This window comes from Vitis vinifera, chromosome 17 (assembly GCF_030704535.1).
Source record: "Vitis vinifera cultivar Pinot Noir 40024 chromosome 17, ASM3070453v1".
NCBI lineage: Eukaryota > Viridiplantae > Streptophyta > Magnoliopsida > Vitales > Vitaceae > Vitis > Vitis vinifera.
The window spans coordinates 10,704,297-10,723,632 of NC_081821.1; the positions used below are offsets into that span (position 1 = coordinate 10,704,297).

At 35.2% G+C, this 19,336-nt stretch overlaps 3 protein-coding genes across 3 annotated transcripts; 1 reads left to right on the forward strand and 2 right to left on the reverse strand.

The window, feature by feature from the left end:
• Positions 1–594: 594 nt before the first annotated feature.
• LOC100253519 (enoyl-[acyl-carrier-protein] reductase, mitochondrial) lies at positions 595–3,244 on the forward strand. Its single transcript, XM_010664834.3, has 3 exons — positions 595–860; positions 1,373–1,556; positions 2,728–3,244. Exons 1-3 carry the CDS (start codon positions 719–721, stop codon positions 2,948–2,950), a joined length of 549 nt encoding a protein of 182 aa, XP_010663136.1. The 5' UTR covers positions 595–718; the 3' UTR covers positions 2,951–3,244.
• A 426-nt stretch (positions 3,245–3,670) lies between these two features.
• LOC100263783 (phosphatidylinositol transfer protein CSR1) lies at positions 3,671–7,911 on the reverse strand. The gene is made up of 7 exons (XM_003634219.3): positions 7,700–7,911; positions 6,834–6,986; positions 5,954–6,100; positions 5,540–5,692; positions 4,719–4,841; positions 4,161–4,258; positions 3,671–3,898 (listed from the first exon to the last, which is right to left on the reverse strand). The coding sequence occupies exons 1-6, from the start codon at positions 7,826–7,828 to the stop codon at positions 4,181–4,183; spliced, it is 783 nt and encodes a 260-aa protein (XP_003634267.1). The 5' UTR covers positions 7,829–7,911; the 3' UTR covers positions 3,671–3,898; positions 4,161–4,180.
• A 1,656-nt stretch (positions 7,912–9,567) lies between these two features.
• On the reverse strand, positions 9,568–11,384 carry LOC100241512 (plant UBX domain-containing protein 10). Its single transcript, XM_002281711.4, has 4 exons — positions 10,507–11,384; positions 10,246–10,422; positions 9,991–10,170; positions 9,568–9,894 (listed from the first exon to the last, which is right to left on the reverse strand). The coding sequence occupies exons 1-4, from the start codon at positions 11,068–11,070 to the stop codon at positions 9,667–9,669; spliced, it is 1,149 nt and encodes a 382-aa protein (XP_002281747.1). The 5' UTR covers positions 11,071–11,384; the 3' UTR covers positions 9,568–9,666.
• Positions 11,385–19,336: the final 7,952 nt, after the last annotated feature.

Genomic DNA, 19,336 nt, shown 5'->3' on the forward strand with positions numbered 1-19,336 from the left:
ATCAAATAGGAATTCAAGACATTTTCTAACCGATACAAAACTTGAATCATTTTTCTAACTAGTCTAGACCTTTTAAATCATTACCTTCTCTTAATTTATTGGTAAAAATTTGTTATGTGCGATTATTTTGAAGTAACATAACCTTAAGAGAACATGAAAGTATGACTTTAATTAAAAATTTAGAACTTAGGAACTCTTAACTCTTTTCATAAAAAAAAACCCTTTAGGTGCATTTACGGAAAATCCTTCTACCTTTTTAGTTGAAATAATTATGAGATTGTGATATATTTTCATAACGGTGCCACGTAAAGAGGGAATATTTCTTCAAATTTATGAAACTTAAAGGCATTTTAAATTTTCTTCAATTTCTTATAATTATTTCAACTGCATTGATCAGTTGATTTACCTTCCAATATTTTAACATGTATTTTTCTAGCAAATAAATCTAATTATGCATACAGGAAATCATAATTCGAGCCATTTTTTTTAAATATTGGGCCAAGCCCAGTCAACGTTTAGATTGAGTCCGGATTATGTGGGTCAATCCGGCCTAAGATACCATAGTGGCACTTTGAGAACTGAAAAGCCCATAACTCGAAGTTCAAGCACGGCCCATAATGGAGCCTTATGCTCCAGTTCTTCTGTCTGTATCAAACCACTTCGCTTCTGCCCGAGATATTGGTTTACGCCTAAGAGCGTGAAAAAGCGACACGAGAATATGCAGGCTTTTCGACAATTTCTCGCCGCCGGCCACTGCTCTCCAGTTCTCCGGATCGGAGTCCGGGTCCTATCGACGTCCGATTCTGCTTCTTTAAAAAAGAACGTCGCCTCTATTCTGGATTCCCTCTCTCTTAAGCCAGGTACTCCGCAATTTTTTGTTTGTTTGCTAAGAAAACGGGGGAAAATATAATGAACTGCTTATATTTTTAATTGTTGGGACTTCAGAGAACACAAGGCCCCTTTTGATTGATTTCAATGTGAAATTTTCCGCGAAAATTGTGTTGTTTTCCCTCTGTTTGGTTGCGACAAGGAAATGAAACTTTGGATCTTCGTGGTTTTTCACGCCTTTCTAGGCTATGTCTTCCCACATTGATCTGCATAAATTAAGAATCTTTATGCAGTTTAAGCCAAACAGTTGATATGAGATTTGATTTTGTATCTTACAGTTTCTACATTCAAAATTTTCGTTTCTGCTATTTTCCTGCATTTTCTTGGTAGACAAATGGGTAACTGCTGGTAGATGGAAAATGTTGGACCAGTATTCACATCCTTTGGTGGCATGAACTCTATGCAGTTTGAGATTTGGGATACCAAATTGCACTCGTTCTGATAGTTGTATTGTTGTTGTTTATGGAAAAATGATCAAATATAGGTGCCACACTGGTGCAGAACTGTGGGGATAGTGAAATTGGGAAGGTTGTTATTCAATTGGCGAAGGAGCGTAAGCTTCAAACCCTCAGCATAATTGATGATAAACCTGGAAGCGCTGATACTATCGAAGAGCTTAAAGCACTTGGTGCCGATATTGTTGTACCTGAAAGCTACACAAAGACATGGTACTTTGTTCTTCCCCATCTTCATTTTTATCTGTGATTGACTTCCTTTATTATGATTTCGTTATTGGGTACACAACATTCGTGCTAGCATTTGTTTGCCGGCAGCTAATGAAATACTTTGGCACATATAATTAGCTAAAATTAAACCCATTTAGGTGTTTCCATTTGCCTAATGGATGGGACGATTTTTGCACTCTCATGAGTCATGATGGAATCAAAGCTAATTTATTAAAAATGTTATTATCGGCTCTATTTTTCCCAAAGTTCTCTGGATGTGATATTTTATTGGGTTCTCTTGTTATTCTCAACTTGCAACTAGAAGCAATTATGTAGAGGTTGGCTGATAGGATGCATGTCAATCTCTTTATTTTAACACAACCATTTTGGGTTAGCTTCAGGTTGGCAGGATGATCTAAAAGGGGTGGAATTTATATTGGTGGGTTGTGTCAAGATTCAAGCGTTCAACCAGATAGGTTAATTCAAACGCAACATGAATGATAATCATGTTCAAAATATGAATCCAAGCATGACCTAATTATTAAATAGGTAACACATTGTGTAAACCATTTGATAATTAGACCGAGTTAGGTCTTGTTTAAATCAAGACGATTGACCTCCCAACTGGACATGTTTATGATTCAATTGATCTATCCATTCAAAACCTAATTTTAAACGAGTCAAATGTGGGTTAAATATTTTATGATTATAATCAGGTTAATCAAATACGATTATCAAATAGGTCATTTTATGTAGATTGACCTAAAAACTACTTGTTTATTAAATAGGTTATAGGGGTCAACATAAATTTGACCTAAATACAATTATACTCAATCCAAGCCCATGAAAAACATGTCAGGTTTGAATGGTGTTTGTGAACCATATCAAACTTGGCCATCCTTAAATCTACTACATTTTATGGTTTGAAATCTGGGTAATGCTTTCACTATTTTTGTTGAGAATATTAGGTTTGATAAGTTGGCAAGTGAAAAGAAAATTTCTTTGCAGACTGCAGCTTCTTCTGTATTTGGTTTGTCCAACTGTGTCATTGGCTTAACAATTTCTTGACCTTTCCAAGACCAGTGAATTTTGGCTTCTGTCAATGGTTCCTAGTTGGAAATTCTTTTCCAGTTGATTGTGTTTCTTCCTCATATGTTTTAGCTTCTTCTATCAGGTACATGAAACGTTTAGCAGGTGAGATGAGCCCTTCTGCAGGTTTGAATTTCAGTGACGGCTACCAAGCGACTGCTGTATGCAAAGCTGTGACAAGTGGGGGAACATTTCTCACATATGGAAAGGAATTACCCAAGTATGTTGCCTATGAAGGATCAGCCCGTAAACCAGTTGAATGGAGCACATTTATCAAGGAAAAGAAGATGAAAGTGTTGAAGATGTAGGAAATGCTGTGATAATGAACAATAACATTGGTGTTTCAGCTACTTTGGTTCTGATGGGTAAGGAGTTTCTCTCATTGTTGAGTTGTTAGTGAGGAACCCGACTGTCCTCGTGTATTGCTTGGAGAGGTTGCTCTTTCCCCTGTTAAATTCGTAGGAAAAATGCTAAGATATGCTTGCTTTGTGATGCAAGCAAGGATACTTTACAAATTGTTTTGGCATTCTGATTTGAATTAGAAATAATCTGTCTAAAGCATTTGAATGTTGAAATGACAGTGCCTTTGTTTCCAGATTCCAGTGGACTTTGTCTTTGTAAACTGTGTGTTTACCATTGAAGTTGGGGTCCTCTAATATGACCTTTATATCTTGATTTTCAAAAGGATTTTGAAGGCAAATGCAGAATGAACACTAAGTGAGACTATCTCCGCCCCCTGATTTGAATTCGATGTTTTGGGTTGGAAACAAGGTGCAGGAGCCTTGCCTCCTGCTTTCCCCAAAGGGGAGGGTTGTTACTTGACCTTAGTGTGGCATTTGAATTTAGCATTGAAATGTTATCAAAACCTTCCTGTTTTCCAGTGTCTAAAGATGCAAATTAACTTCCCCAAGTTAGATAACAGGATCAAGGCTCGATAAGGAGGATAAAAGTAACAAATGATTTTCAAACACTTGCTTGTTTTTATTCATTACTTCATTTAAATTGATGAATGATTTAAAAAATGTATCTGAAAAAAATGGTGAATTTGTAATCTCATTGTATCATAAGACTATCAGATGATTTATTGTTTTCATGACCATGAAAATTACAACAATGGAGAGTAATGTTTGGGTCTCTATCCTGCATTTTCTCAGCCAAACTGCTGTGCCACTCTACAGAAGTCGGGAGCCAGAAACAGCTAGGAAAATGCTTGTGGTCCATCTTCAGCAGCTTACCCAAAAGCACCGCTCAAGATCCTGCATGTTACATTTACCATTAGAAAGAAATAGTTAGTATCATTTCCAATTATAGTCATACTGAAGTTGTGCATCATTTGATTTGAAGGAAGTGCTAGTAGGCAATCATTTTCTTCATCCTTGCAGAAATATTGCTCAGCTAGTGCCCAAAGATTAGCTTGAAATTCCCCCTATTTGAAAGCCTTTCATAACGAAATTGGATATGCTTATTTTCAGTTTTTATCAGCCCTTTCAATACACTCTCAAGATTCTACTACTGTACCTCTCAGAGTGAAAATGCTTTCAGTCTCTGAAGCTGGCTGGAAATGATTCTTCTGTAAAATATTCCTTCCTCACAGTCTCCATGGAGCAAAATCTCACCTTCAAAAACCGAAAAGCAATAACAATGGCATGAAAAGACACCCAAATAAATAAATAAATAAAAGGGCTGGGCAGAATGAGAATAGCACTAATCAGTGTCGAAATTTGATGCTTGGATTTCATCATAGAAAATAAAGAAAAATTAAAAAACACTTGAAATAGTTGATATATTATGATGGAATACAGCCTATCAGCAAACTGGAAAAAAAAAAAAAGAAGAAGAAGAAAAAACGAATGAGAATTCTTTCAAATCCTAATTCATGAAAATAACTGGATGCTGTGACAAGCAAAAATCTGCATTTAGTAGGCTTACAGAAGTAGAGACATCAGGATAGATGAATTAGTTAGTTAGACACAAAGCAAAGATATCTGAAACTTGGCTGAATCAAGATGAAAAAGAAGTGAAAATCTGAAGGGAGCTTAGAAATAATGATTAAAGCATAGCATGGAAGTTGCATACCAGAGAAGCATATGATTTTAATAAGGGCTTCACCAGCTGCCAAATTGGTTTAAATACAAAGGGAGCTTCCACAAAAAGGACCTGGCCCACCCGCCTTGGATAGTAATAGTAGAATACATCAAACTGCCAGAAATAGAAAGAAGTCAGCCCATAATGTACCTATCAGAATTGGCAGGGAATACTGCTTACAGGTCTTAAAATTTCCAATGGCTACTGCAAAAAAACAAATCAAACAATTGTGATGTTAGATAAAAACAAAATAAAAACTTGAAAAGCACAATTCAATTTGATAAATGTGCAGTTAATTTGTATGCCTACTGTGTATATAATTAGCCAGCCGAAACTGATGCTTTTTGTTTCACAATGTTTAATAAGCACAAGCTAATCCTCTCAACAATGTAATGCCACACCATTAGCAGCAATGCCACAGGCACAACTAGATGATAGGGGTATTGCTGAAGAGAAAATAAGACAAGTACAGTAAACCAGATGCCTTTAAGACCTTCCAATCTTCTCCATGATTTTTTTCTTTTTTAATATTTCAAAGAAATATCTTAGGTATCTTAAATGTCCAAATTCAGCTTCACAGTCAGAATAGTTTAGAATTGTTGATGTATTCACCCAAAGAATTCAGTTTAGTAGTCATTTCGTTTGAGAATTGCCTGGGCTATATATGCAATTGCCAAATATCACCTGTCTTAAGTTTTTCATCCAATAAGAAGAGACTGGTTACCTTAAGATTAAATTCTAATCCCAGCCAAGTTTAGATTTAACACAGAATCATCCAAAAGATGATTGTGCAGCTAGTTTGTAGAAATTACCAAAAAAGTTAAGAATTTAAGATCAGCATTCTCAGTACCAAAGCCCCGAAGATCAATTATCCCAAGTATTTGTTCTTTCCCAGCTGGGAGTTTACTCAACACCTTCTCAATCAGAAACACACACAACTTCTCATCCTCAATAGGATCCTGCATCTGTGGACAAACCATTTTACACATACCATTAAGATACATGCCATTAAAAGATAAAAAAAGAACAAAGAGAGAGAGAAGGACAAGTTGAAATTCTTTACACAGGGTTAGAAATTGAAGAAAGATATATACTCTGGAATAGAAACTTTGGTTTGAGAAACAAAGATTGAAAAACTTGATTCTTTTAAATAGAGGATAAAGCCAAAAGAAAAATAAAATAAAATCTGTTAATTAAGAAAGTAGATAAGAAACTTTCAGACTTACAGCAGGAAAATGCTTTGATGCTACCACTATTAGTACTGGTCTATCATTGACATCAAGAAAGTCATGCACGTAGGCTTTTCCGGTTTCAGCTACAATTCTGACAGACTCTTCATGCAATTCAGACACACCAAATTCTTGACGCCATTTCTATTTGGAGTAGAAAGAAAACTGACATGGATAGAGATTCATAGCAATTCTCCAAAACTTTAGAACAAAATAAAAGGCTTATATAGTAAACTATAAGTGTTAAACATTGTTCTTTGACATACATTGCAAAAGGAAAGCGCAAACTTTTTTCACAGGGATGTCCCTTATCATTAATGTCAATGAGAATACTGGGTTTGGGGCAATTAAAACTTCTCGCTCTCTCTCACACTATTATTTCACACTGTTAAGAAAATACTAAACATGGAGGTGAAACATACTAGACAATGGTCTGTGCCACCCTTTCTCTGTCCCTCTCTCCCACTATCACTTCACTTTGTTAACATGAAGGTGAAACATACAAGCAGATGGTGTGTGCCACTCCCCCAATTAATTACTTTTCTTTTTTAAAGTTACTAAAATACATGCAGGTGAAACATAAATGCAGATGGTGTGTGGCATGTGGCTAATCTTTTCTAAGCAACAAAAATACCGCAGGCGACAATAGCTCAACAACTGAAGTAAACACATCAAACACAATATTTGGAAAGCAAAGAAATTATTGCCTTTTCATAAGGGGAAACTATCCTCACTGTCCTTTTGGCAATATGCTTGCACTTTTCTGTAAATCAAATTATCGGATGATAGTCAATTCAAAATATTAAAGGCATCATTATGCAAAATAATTTCTAAAAATTTACTATCCTGAAAGCATAAATGTGCAGGTTATGGATACAATGGCTTTAGTCAATTTTGCGACAGCATCTTCAACCGAAAACTTTCGATCCTTCAGAAACCATAGAATCATGTCTTCATCGTCTCGTCCATTTCTGCCAACAGGGAGACTATGCTGATCTTTTTCAAGCTTCTCCTTTACTTCCATTACTAGCTGCAACATTGGAAAACATAGATTAAGGATCCATCAAACATTGGTATTTCATTGATGATGCAGGAAATAGTAAATAGGCTCCAATTTTGGAGACTATCCATCAAGGTAAATGAATCCGTAAAACAAAGGATATTACTCCAAAAAGACTTTTCCTGGGACTATCTTCTGTTGAAACAAACAGACTAAGGGGGACCTTTCCAGGAACTAGGATTGTTCTCCTCTGATTCATCCTCTATAGATTAAATCAACAACTTGAAACATTATTCATTGGTCAAGGAATTTTTGGCAGTACCGTAGCAACTATTTATCACACTCATCTTATGGAGCACCTTCCTTTTCTCATTTTCCCAAGAACCAAACAAGACCTTAAGGAACTCACAAGGAAAAACAAAAAAATGGAACCATAAATAACTTTTAGCAGAATGCCAACCCCAGCCCAAATCAGAAACCGGAAAAACTCTAGCTTCAACCACAATCTAAAAAACAAAAATTCCATTGACAAAAAAAACCACAATGCTCCGCCCGGCTGCTAAGAATTTACAGAAAAAGAAAAGAAAAGAGTGATTAGAACAATAGTACACCCAATTCAACCCAACCGGTAACAAAGTCCCAAGCTTCCGTTCCTCTTCCCAAGGTTCTTCGACTACAAAACCAACCCTAATTACCTAAAAAAACAGCAAAAGAATACAGTGGAGACGAGAGAAAGTGAGTACCTTACGCGAATTATCGGAGTTGGAAATGCGATTTTGAATTGAGAATTTGCAGGTTGAGAGGGATTTAGGGCGGAATTGGAATTTTGGGAGGGAAGAAGGGCGAAGAGGATGACTCAGACGCATCGCCATTTCCGAGCTCTCTGCGAAAACCAGAAAAAAAAAAATGTGAGAACGAGGAGCATTCTCAGTGGGATGTCTAAACTTCTCAAAACACCACAACGACGCCGTTTTGGAATCGGATGAAACTAGAAACAGCGAAACTTTGTCCCTTTTTACCTTGGGCCGGGTTTAAAGCCTCTGGGCCATTTCATGGGCTTTAATAGATTAAGATGAGGCTCACTTTATTCACAAAAATCGCCCATTGTAATTTTTGCTAAAAATTGATGTTACTTTCTGAAGTTTTTTTCTTCATCCATGACCACTTGATCATCGTTTGCAATATAAAGAATGACTCATATGTAGATATTTTGGGCCTACTGATACGTTCATATAGAATAAATGAATCAGCTCAGGGCATCTTTAATTGGGCTTAGACAAGCCTTTAGATAGGCCCAAATGAGTTGTTTGCCGGGCTATAGCACAGCTAGGAACCTAAATCCCAGCCCTAGCCTGACCCTAAGCCTAGCCCAGTTTCACATTCGGGTTGAATGTTTTTTAGGTCCATCCGAAATTTGACATTTTTTTTTAAAAAAAATTGAAATAAAATGAAAAAAGTTATGAGTTTTTTAAAATGGCAATATGATCCACCTCATATAGATGAGTTAAAATAAGTGTAATGAATTTGAAGCAATATATGCAAATAATTAATCGATTTTAAATTTGTTTTTATTTTTCTTCACTTTTTCTTTCTTTCCATCAAAGTTGTCCTCACTTTTTTTAGAACCAAACATAACCTCAACAATTCTCCTTTTGTTGTGGGCTAGATTCGAAAAGGTTCAAAATTTCAATGCTTGGGTTGAGATGAAGTTTAAAAAATCAGTCCAAACCTAATTTAGAGTCATATTGGGCTCGATTTGGGCTCAGACTTGAACTATGTTGTGATTCACCCTAAAATACTTGGAGAAGGTTGGAATGGTTTGGGGCCAATGGGCCAAATTTAGGCCTCAGGGACACCTCAACCCTTTGTAGAGGGTTGCTTTTGAATTGTGAGTTGAACGGATGGACAAACCAGAGGCTCCTATTACGATATCTTTCTAACAGACATCGAAAAGACACATCAATCAAAATGGTATTACGTGTACTTGATATCATTCATTTATTCTCTTATACCTTAATTTCATTTGTTTATAGTTCTATTCAAGGATTTAGATTTTTGTCACCCACATTCAATTATCGCTTAGTGTCAGTCCCGACCTTAGTATTTTCCGAAATCAAATCCAAGGTTTGGAGCCTAAAACTCCTTTTCAAGTCATCCTGTGCCTATTCTTGCGCCCATCAACCCCTACATTTGGGCTTTTTCCCTAGAGACATGAGACACATGCCCAATATTCAAAATGCCAGGGACAATGTAGGCTATTACAAACATGCCTGTCCAACACACCACTCTTTTCAAAAAGTAGAGGACATATTCCAAAGAAAAATGTCACCTCCCCAGCTGCACTGGACAGTACTAACAGCTTTACTTTTTGCCTAAGCAATGACTTTACTTCTGTTCTCCAATGTAAAAAGCAAAAGAATCCAATGTTCAGCGTTGCATTCCATAGGGCCCCAGTGTACAACTTATGTGCTGGCTCTCTTGGATTCCTAAAACCCAAGGAAAATAAGGGGAGAGACATTGAAAACTTGCCTTTGAATTTGCCCTCTTTTCTGATCTCTTCTACACAAACAATGCAATTAGGCTGTGGGGTTTTATTTACTTGAGCCAGATGAGTAAGAATTTGATCATGAATTCATCATTAACAAGAAAAGAAAAGCATGTCTTACATATTATGGCATAAGATCGTATAGGAAATTGCCATACAAGTATGTTACAGAAGCTCAAGGAAGAGGCTTGCTCTAGGATGAAGGCAAGCATCTTTGAGAGTCATTCCCATCTCTTCTACACTGTAGACCCTTCTTGGGAAGCTTGATATCAGTCTATAGTTTCCCACTCCGGATAAGCCCAGAGAATCAATGTACCTGTAAACCGACTGGACTTTATCCATGACTGAGAAGCTATGCTCCCTTCTTTCCCCATTTGGAAACCGAATCAGTATCTATGAAAACATCCGGCATTTGAATTAGAGCAGTTATAGATAGCCTAAAACCTCTTGTTCTAAAACAAGTAAACAAAATCTGTTTGATGGTTATACCTGGGTAACCCTTGAATCCTTTTCTTCATTTGCAGTTTCATTGTGTGGAGTTTCTGTGACGGTGGTGGCCTCTTTCACCTTTTTACCGGTCTGTTTCTTTGAGGGATTGTGCTTTGCTGCTTGTACTGGTTTTTTCTGGACTACTTGTTCTGAGCGTAAATCTTTGGGTCTACTTTTTTCCTGGAAGAAAGTTGATCTATCATCAATTTGGTACATATTAATGGTAAATTAGACCATATGAACATGCATACAGACCTCGTCTATCTGAAGAGCAGCAAGATATGCTGCATCTTGTTCTTCCCTCAGCCGACGATCTGCTCTCCGCTTTTCTTCCTCCACAGCCCTGGAGCTGCTGCCAAAAGCCAGCCCTTGCTCCTCCATTGTTCTTTGTAGAATCTCCACCAATTCAGCTGGGTAAATTGGCCCTTCAATCTAGAAAAGACAAAGACTAAGAATTGGGCTATTTTGAGATTAGGAAGATGGAATGAGAGCACAGAATCCCCATTTCCAACCAACCTGTTGCAGGACTGCTAGGCTATCACCCGAAGCAGGAGCTACCACAGCGCAGAATGGGAAGCTGCCAGGCCTCAGTGTGGCAGCCATGTGCAAACCCTCTCCTCTATCTGCGAGTGCTCCCCAGGAAACAAAGTTGGCATCAAGGAACTGTGTAACCAGCTCTGAACACAGGGTCTCACTGCAGAAAGAGTATGTGAATGGGTGTTGGGGCGAGTGGAGATACATGAACAAGAACTTGTGATCGTCTTCTGCCATCTTGAGAGCATCCGTGAAGCGGCATACATAGAAAAAGGGATGGCTGGAGCCATACTGCTGCTCAAAACTAGTCAGAAAAGCCCACTCTTCAGGAACCATTTCAGGCTGCTGCGGATGGGGCAACTGGAAATTAGGCTGCAGCAGATGCTGATTACGCCTTCCACCGATTCCCATGAGGTCTATTCCATGACCCATCACTCTGGAAACCCCCCCTATGATGCTTCTTGGAAGGCTCACCATCCTTCTAACAATCCCATGGCAGGTGGCCTCTGCCAATGCCCGCCCACTTTCCCTTATTGCAGATGACATTGTTGTAGCCCCAGATGACAGAAAACGAAAGGGGGAAAACAGAGATGGAAGAAATATAGAAAACACTAGCAATATGAAGATGCCTCTGCTTCTAGGATGCCTTGCTTTTGAGAGAATTCATCCGTCATTTGTGGCAGTGGAAAATCTGTAGTTTTCCGTAATCTGTGTACAAAAGTGAGAGAATAGTCAAAAAGAGGAGGGTGAACAGGGAACCAAATTCGTATTCCTGCTGCAACTTTTTCTTTTTGTCATTTCTGAGTTGAATTATACTCTTTGCCTGCTACACATATGAGAACATTCTTGGCATCTATAACACATTCAAGAGCCGAATTCAAATTCCTGCTACTTTATTTCCTTCCTTCCCCCATTTTTTTAAAGTAACTCTAAGTTCAAGAATATTATTTGCATGTTTGCACAACTTGGAGCTGGGGATAAATCAAGTACTCGAACAAGTTTAAGCTTGTATTCAAGCCGGTTTGGGCTAAAACCCTTACACTTTGCTTCATAATTGGTCTTCCTCGGCTTGCCAAATTAGGTTGGAAGTCGTATTCCGAATACCTGTAAAGCTACCAATTCACCCAACAGTTTAAGCTCTTTAGCCAATGAGCCTAAATCAAGTTGATTTGGACTAAATATTTTCACTTCATCAAAATTTAATTTGACAAATTAGGGATTGTTGAAGTCTTAATGTCTTTTCCTTTCTCCATTTATCTATTTATACACAATTTGTACAATGGTAACATAATCATAAATTACAAATTTACAATCATGGATCCAAACTATACTTTGAAGTTGTCAAGTGGATAAGAGGACTTGATTCTCTACATTCTCATATGCCTTCATTGATCCCTGGATCAAGGAGAGACTTGTGATTTGCACATAATTTGTTAGTGTTGAAGTTAGGTTTGGGTGCCCAAGTGGGCTGACCCGACCCGACCCGACCCAATTAATGGGAGAAATAAGGGAACTAGTTTATGAGAGTTTTAAAATTATCTGCCATTATTTATAAATAAATAAATAAAAAGATTTTTTTGTTCTCTCTTAAGAGAAAACTCTCTTTCTCTGAGAATTTTCTCCGTGGAAAACCAGAGAGAGAAAGAATACGTTTTCTCTCTCTTTTCCTGAAAACAAAGGTGAAGAAATATGTTTTCTTCTTTCCTCGAAATACATAAGAAAGAATCAATTTTCTTCTGAAGAAACAAAAAGTCTTTTATCTTAAAGTTATTCTTGTTTTCTTCGTGAAAACAAAGGTCAAGACTCTTGTGCTGTGAGAAAATAATGGTTCTCATATTTGTAGTTCCATTCATGACTTGCGACGAGAAAATTACTTAGTGAAACAACCAATCTTGATCTTGGACATTTCAGAAGGTAACTCAAAAACCTTATTTTTCATCATTGGTATTAGAGCCCTATTAGGTTGTTTTCTACCTTTCAGATGAAGAATATATTTCTTATGAAAAAAATAAACAAGAAAGAAACTTTTTTTTTTTCTGGTTGTGGTTTTAGAAAAACTAAAAAAAATAAATAAACAAATAAATGGATAAATATGATTCTGGATATTGTTCCAAATTAATAATAATAATAATAATAATAATAATAATAATAATAATGTTCAGGAAACAAAATAAAAAATAAAAATGATAAGAGCCACTGGGAGAAAACATAAGTGCAATGTGCACCCATCTCTACAGGAACTTTTGGACGAAGTTGGAATTGAAATGGACAATTAAAAAAAAAAAAAGACAAGAGCCACATTTTTTTGGTTATGGTTCCCAGAAAAGCCCTTCTTTAAGACAAATAATTTTATGGAATTTTTTTGGAAAAAGTAATAATAATACTAAACAAGTTAAATATGTTTTAGTTTACTTAGATCAAAATTGAATTACTCTTGTTAGTTACAACTTCTCTCATGCTCACTTGAGACCCAAGTTCAAGCTTTGATGCAGAAGGAGGGGGTCTTAAATATGAGTATTCATTACTCATTGAACAACAAAAAAAATGATAAATAAATAAAAATGAAGAAGGGAATGCCTATGAAGAGGCTTAATCCCTTGACCATAAGTAAGAGTCTTGTATTCTACCAACTAGGCTAGATGTTTTTTTTTGTTTTCATAGAAAGATTACGGTTATTGAAAACAACATTTAGAGTTATAGAAGACATTGTGAATAATCCTAATATTGTTGTTCCTTTTAGCTTTAAATGAGGAGATTAGTTTTTTTGCTACATGTTAATTTGTTGTGCTTTATACATGTAATGTAAATATATTATATGCAAGATATGACATGAATATTTATTGTTTGATAAATGAGTATGTCTTTTATGTATATGCATGTCTTCAATTCTTTTGTATATGTTATTAATACATGCTAGTTGTATAATATATTTTTTTTATGGAGTGGGAGGTTTTAGGCTAAAAAGAAATTTAAGTAATTTCTTTCCTAAAATCATAAATACTTGCATAGATTATTTCTAATTTGTAATAATTAAAATTATATATAGGAGTTGATTGGGAACATAGTAAACTTTCGTTTCTATTGTAATTTAAGATTATTACACATTAGAAGATGATTAGAGCAAGTAAAAGTATCAATATCCATAAAAGTACCAATTAATAAGATTGTGCAATATCTCTAAGTAGTTGAATATGTTGACTACAACTAGGAACATCATAGTAGAAGTAAACAAGGATGAGAAATTGAATGACGATAACTATGAGGTTTGGAATCACAAAGTTTAGTATATCCTTGTAGAGCAAGAGACTCTTGATACACTGAATCATATCATGTAAGAACCTAAACAAGGAAACTTTGTTCAACATAGAAGAGATTAGAAGACTTATATGGCTTGGAAGGAAAAGAGTTTTTTAGCTCGCATTACATTATTAAAATGTATGCAAGATGATCTCTTGATTGAGTATGAGGTTTTCTAACTGCTCATGAAATGTGGCAAGCTCTAAAAGAAAAGTATGGTGGACTTTTAGCTACTAAGTTGAGAGAACTTATAATGAAATTTGAAAATTACAATATGCGACCGAACCATACAATGAAACAACATCTTAGGAAGATAAAAAGAATGATAAGAGAGCTCAAGACATCCGGACATGCCTTCACTAATGAGCAACAAGTTGAAGTGGTCATCAAATCTCTACCAAAGAGTTGTGAACATATGGTGGTCAATATGACACATGATAAGAGTGTCAAGACCTTTGATGATATAGTTTGCCATTTTGAATTGGAAGTCAACTGACTTATAGTTGCTAGGCCTAATGAACAAGCTCATAAAAACTTTTAGCTTTAAGCGTAATAAAAAATTCTTTAAGAAGAATAAGAGATCTAATGATGCTTCAAAGAAATGAAAGATTGAGACACGCAAGAAGTTTAAGTGTACTAAGAAGGATAAGAGCAAGTTGAAATGCTATAACTGTGGCAACAAAGGTCACTTTATTTGTGAGTACACTGTGTCCAAGTAGACATAGTCCCCACTAACCATATAGCTAGAGACCAAGGAGCATATATAAAGTTTCAACGAATTAGTTTCGGTACAAGATGAATCTATGTAGGAAACAACTTTAAAGTTGAGGTCAAGTGTACTGGAATGTGTAAATTGAAGTTGTGTATAGAATGTACCCTATTCCTACATGATGTTATTTATATTCTGAATATTCAACGAGATTTGGTCTCTATGTTGGTCCTTCTTGGTTTAAGTTTCAATTTGAATTTTCATGAAATGGAGTTGTATTTGGGAACAACATAATATGGTTCTAGATTTATTTTGAATGGTTTTATAGTTCTTAACATTGATAACTGTGTGTTATCTAATACTAATGATAGTTGTTATTCATTAATGACTACTTCTAGAAATGCATGTGATAATGTGATCATATGACATGCTAGACTTTGGCATACTGAACAAGGAAGAATGAATAGACTAACTAGAGAAAATCTTCTTGGTCAATTCATTAAAATTGATATGTCAACTTGTGAATATTGTCTAGCAGATAAAACTACAAAAAAAAAAAAAAAAACCATTTGGAAAAGAAACTAGAACTAAAATATCATTGCAATTGATCCATTTTTTAGATTTGTGATCCTATTAGTGTTAAAACAAGGTATGAAACCTTGTACTTCATTACATTTATAGATAACTTTACTTGTTACGATCATGTTTATCTAATTTCTCATAAGTTAGAAACATTAGATTGTTTCAGATGCTACATTAATTTAGTTGAGAATCAGTTAGACAAAATGATTAAAACATAAAGAACAAACTGAGGTAGAGAATATCTATCAGAACAATTTAAAGATTTATGTGATGAAAAGGGTATTGGTACACAATAGACTATTCCAAGGACTCCACAACCAAATTTTGTTGCTAAGAAGAGGAATAGAATGTTGTTACACATGGTTAGGTCAATGGCGGCTCAAGTCAATCCTCCTATTTCATATTGAGGATACACATTGTTGACTACTTCTCATGTACTTAACCAAGTACCCTCAAATTTTGTTTAATCTATTCCATATGAGTTATGGAATAACCGAAAGCCTGATCCTAACAATTTGCAAGCTTGGGGGCCAGGGGCTTATGTTCACAATCCTTCTTATAAATATGGAAAATTAGGTCATAGAGGAAGGAAATGTATCTTTTAAGATACAGTAAACACTCCAAAGGGTATGTGTTCATAGGTGAGCATAAAGATGGATTATTAATTGAATTAGAACACGAGATGTCACGTTCTTAGAGGACGATTTCCCACGTATGGGTGAGATTGATAAGGATTTACACCTTTATGAAATTATGGATCTCGACATAAGATTCATACCCGAATAACAATTGATGCTTGAAATGAGTGGGAGTGAACTAGTACTTGTAACAAGTATAGTAAAAGAGTCAATGTTGAGAAAAAATTCTCAATAAATAATTATTTGACAATGATTTGAGATTGAAGAGAAAGTTCGTATTGTCACTCAATATGATGATGCTAAGCCTAATTCAATTCAAGAGGCTTTTACTTGTCCAACTAAGGATGAATGGAGAAAAGTAATGGAAGAGGACTTAGAGTCAATGCAAAAGAATCAAGTCTAGGACTTGGTTGATTTGTCTTCAAATTGAAAAGCTATTGGGAACAAATGGGTTCTTAAAATAAAACGAAAGGCATATGGATCCATTGAAAATTGTAAAGCTCAATTAGTGGCTAAAGGGTATACCCAACAAGAGGGTATATAGACTATGAGGAAACCATCTCTCCAATAGTTAGGTTTGCCTCATTTCACCTCATTCTAGCTATAGTAGCTCATATGGATTTAAAGCTACACCAAATAGATGCTAAGACAACTTTCTTTAATGGAGAATTGAATAAAGAAATCTATATGGAACAACTAGTGGATTTCATTATCCAAGGCTAAGAGCATAAAGTGTGCAAGTTAAATTGATTGATTTATGGCCTTAAACAATCGTCTAGGCAATGGTACTTAAGATTTCATTGTGCAATAAGTTCGTATGTTTTCACAATGATTGATGAAGACCATTGTGTTTATATTAAGCAAAATAAAGATAAATGTGTTATTATCTTTATCATGGATGATATACTTATAGTTGGAAATGATTTGGAGTTTGTATAAACCATTTAAAGATGGTTGTCATCTACTTTTGAGATGAAAGATATGGGAGAAGCATCTTACATTCTTGGAGTAAAGATCCATAAAGTTCTCATCAACTAGTCGCTCTTTCACAAGAGAAAAATATCCTTGGATAATCCCATTGACACTTCATTTGCAAGAGGTGAAAACCTAAGTAAGGAAATATGTCCAAAGACTTCAAAAGAAAAGAGAAAAATAACTAATGTTCCCTACTCTAATGCTATTGGAAGTCTAACATATGCTACGATGTGTACAAAACTATATATATCTGCTATGTTGTTGGGATGGTGAGTCATTACCAAGAAAATCCTAGAATGATGCATTGAAAAACAGTAAAGAGAATTCTTCGGCAATAGGCATTGCGGACTATTCTTTTTGTTATCAAGGCAAAAAATTGCGCTTGGGGGTTATTCACATGCCGTTTGGGTAGGTGATATAGATAAGCACAAATCAACATCTAGATACTCATTTTTGCCTAATAATGGTGCCAACTTATGGAAAAGCAATATAGCTTTGTTAACCATCAAAGCTGAATTTACTATTTGTTCAATTGTAATATAAGAAGTTGTATGGTTGAAAAGATTTTTGCAAAGATTAGGAATAGTCAATATATTTTTTAGCCAATGACAACCTAAAATGACAGTCAATTTGCGACCATTTATGTAAAAGACCTTAAATATCATGGAAGAAATAAACATCTAGATACCAAGTATAATTTTAAAAATGACTATTGCACAAAAAAAAAATGATCCTAAATATTTACTTACATGTGAAATGGTTGTTGATCCATTTATGAAATTCATTCTAAGAAACATGTTTTCTGTACATGTAAAGTCATTAGGACTATGTAGGTTATGATCTATGTGGATCATATGTCATGGATCATTATTGATTGGATATATGATACTTTATATATGATAAAATGATATGAGTATTTGTTATTCATATAATTGAATATGTAATTGGTACTTACATATATATGTATGTCAATAGGTAGAGGTTGGCTCTCTCACACAAGCAACCACCCCAATCAATATGTTTATGAGTTAGGATGAGACACAATATACTAATGATGATAAATTAGTAAAAAGTATACAAAAGATGATGAGTATCGTCTTGATTAAGTATCAAGATGAGGTTTATAATAAATGACATCTTGACCAAATGTAATTGCCCACAATTTGTCTGTTTGAACTGGACTTGAGTTTTAGCATAAAAGGTTTAAGGAGAACCATAAATGCAAAACTCAAACAAACTGATGGTGTGAAGCTCTTAGTTGAGGTCCGTATGGCGGCAGTTTGACATACACTTTCTAAGTGAAGAGAAATCACCATAACATGTATTTCATACTACATGTGTTTGAATGTGACTGATAAAGAAAGTGAGTAATTAATTCATGCACCCTCACTGTGTGAGATCCTTAGGGCTTATTACAATTATAATAGTCCATTATTGTACTCTTTGTACTTTTAACTATGTTATGAGGTGACAAATTAATGTTGCTACTTTGGTATATTTTCGACATAAATGAAATAATTTATCCTTATGAAACATATTGGGCAAGCAGTTAATTTGGATCTAAAAGACATGAGCTCAAAATGAAGACTTTTTTTTTTTTAGTTACATTAATAAAGATGTGTTCATAGTCAACCGGTTTTATTGCTTTTGTAGCTTATATAATTATGAATACATTTATAATGATGGATAGTATACAACTTTGAGTGATTAAGCGTATACATTAAAAATGTAACTAAATAAGTATGAGATACATCGGGACATGATTATTACTGTTCACTCATAATTTTTTAAGGTTGAACTACTATGTATTTCTAAGAGGTGCATAAGTTTATAGCTCTCAAATTGCAGGTGTGCTCGCATGGTCACACGACTCATTCGCTTGTATGAATGATCTTCAAAAGTGGAATATAATGGACTTAGATAAGTGATCGGGCTAGTTCAACCCATCTTATACAAGTAGAAGCTGTTAGAGTTGGGTTTGGGTGCCCAAGTGGGCTAACCCGACCCGGCCTAATTAATAAGAGAAATAAGGGGAATAGTTTTTGGGAGTTTTAAATCTATCCAAAAATTGCCACTATTTAAAAAAAACAGTTTTTTTCTCTCTATTTCTTAAGAGAAAACTCTCTTTCTATGAGAACTCTCTCCATGGAAAACTAGAGAGAGAAAGAATACGTTTTCTCTCTCTCTTCCTAAAAAAAATGTGAAGAAATAAATTTGCTTTTTTCCTTGAAAAACATAACAAAGAATAATTTTCCTTCTGAAGAAACAAAAAGTCATTTCTCTTAAAGTTATTCAATATTTTCTCCGTGAAAACGAAGGTCAAGGCTCTTACGCTCTAAAAAAATAACAGTTCTCATATTTATAGTTCTATTCATGACTTGAGGTGAGAAAATTAGTCAGTGGAACAACCAATATGGATCTTGGGCATTTTAGATGGTAACTCAGAAACCTTATTTTTCATCGATTAGCTAGGAATCTTCTTAGACTTGGTGGATGATCCATGTTCCTTTGCTTTTTGATTAATTGGCATATAAGCGATCAAGGAATGTCTACTACATTGCTTCCTCAAGGAGAGTGGGCTATCCACATGGTTTTTATTTTGCATAAGTGG

Bases quoted from the DNA above. Each gene is read 5' to 3' on its own strand.
- LOC100253519 (XM_010664834.3), top strand. From the start codon at position 719: ATGCAGGCTTTTCGACAATTTCTCGCCGCCGGCCACTGCTCTCCAGTT. The intron at 861-1,372 runs GTACTCCGCAAT...GATCAAATATAG, and splicing joins TTCCCTCTCTCTTAAGCCAG to GTGCCACACTGGTGCAGAAC. The intron at 1,557-2,727 runs GTACTTTGTTCT...TTCTTCTATCAG, and splicing joins GAAAGCTACACAAAGACATG to GTACATGAAACGTTTAGCAG.
- LOC100263783 (XM_003634219.3), bottom strand. From the start codon at position 7,828: ATGGCGATGCGTCTGAGTCATCCTCTTCGCCCTTCTTCCCTCCCAAAA. The intron at 6,987-7,699 runs GTACTCACTTTC...CCAATGTTGCAG, and splicing joins ACTCCGATAATTCGCGTAAG to CTAGTAATGGAAGTAAAGGA. The intron at 4,842-5,539 runs GTAATTTCTACA...TATTTCTGGCAG, and splicing joins TTAAATTCTTAACTTTTTTG to TTTGATGTATTCTACTATTA.
- LOC100241512 (XM_002281711.4), bottom strand. From the start codon at position 11,070: ATGTCATCTGCAATAAGGGAAAGTGGGCGGGCATTGGCAGAGGCCACC. The intron at 10,171-10,245 runs GTCTGTATGCAT...ACTTTCTTCCAG, and splicing joins CTGCTCTTCAGATAGACGAG to GAAAAAAGTAGACCCAAAGA. The intron at 9,895-9,990 runs GTATAACCATCA...ATGTTTTCATAG, and splicing joins AGGATTCAAGGGTTACCCAG to ATACTGATTCGGTTTCCAAA.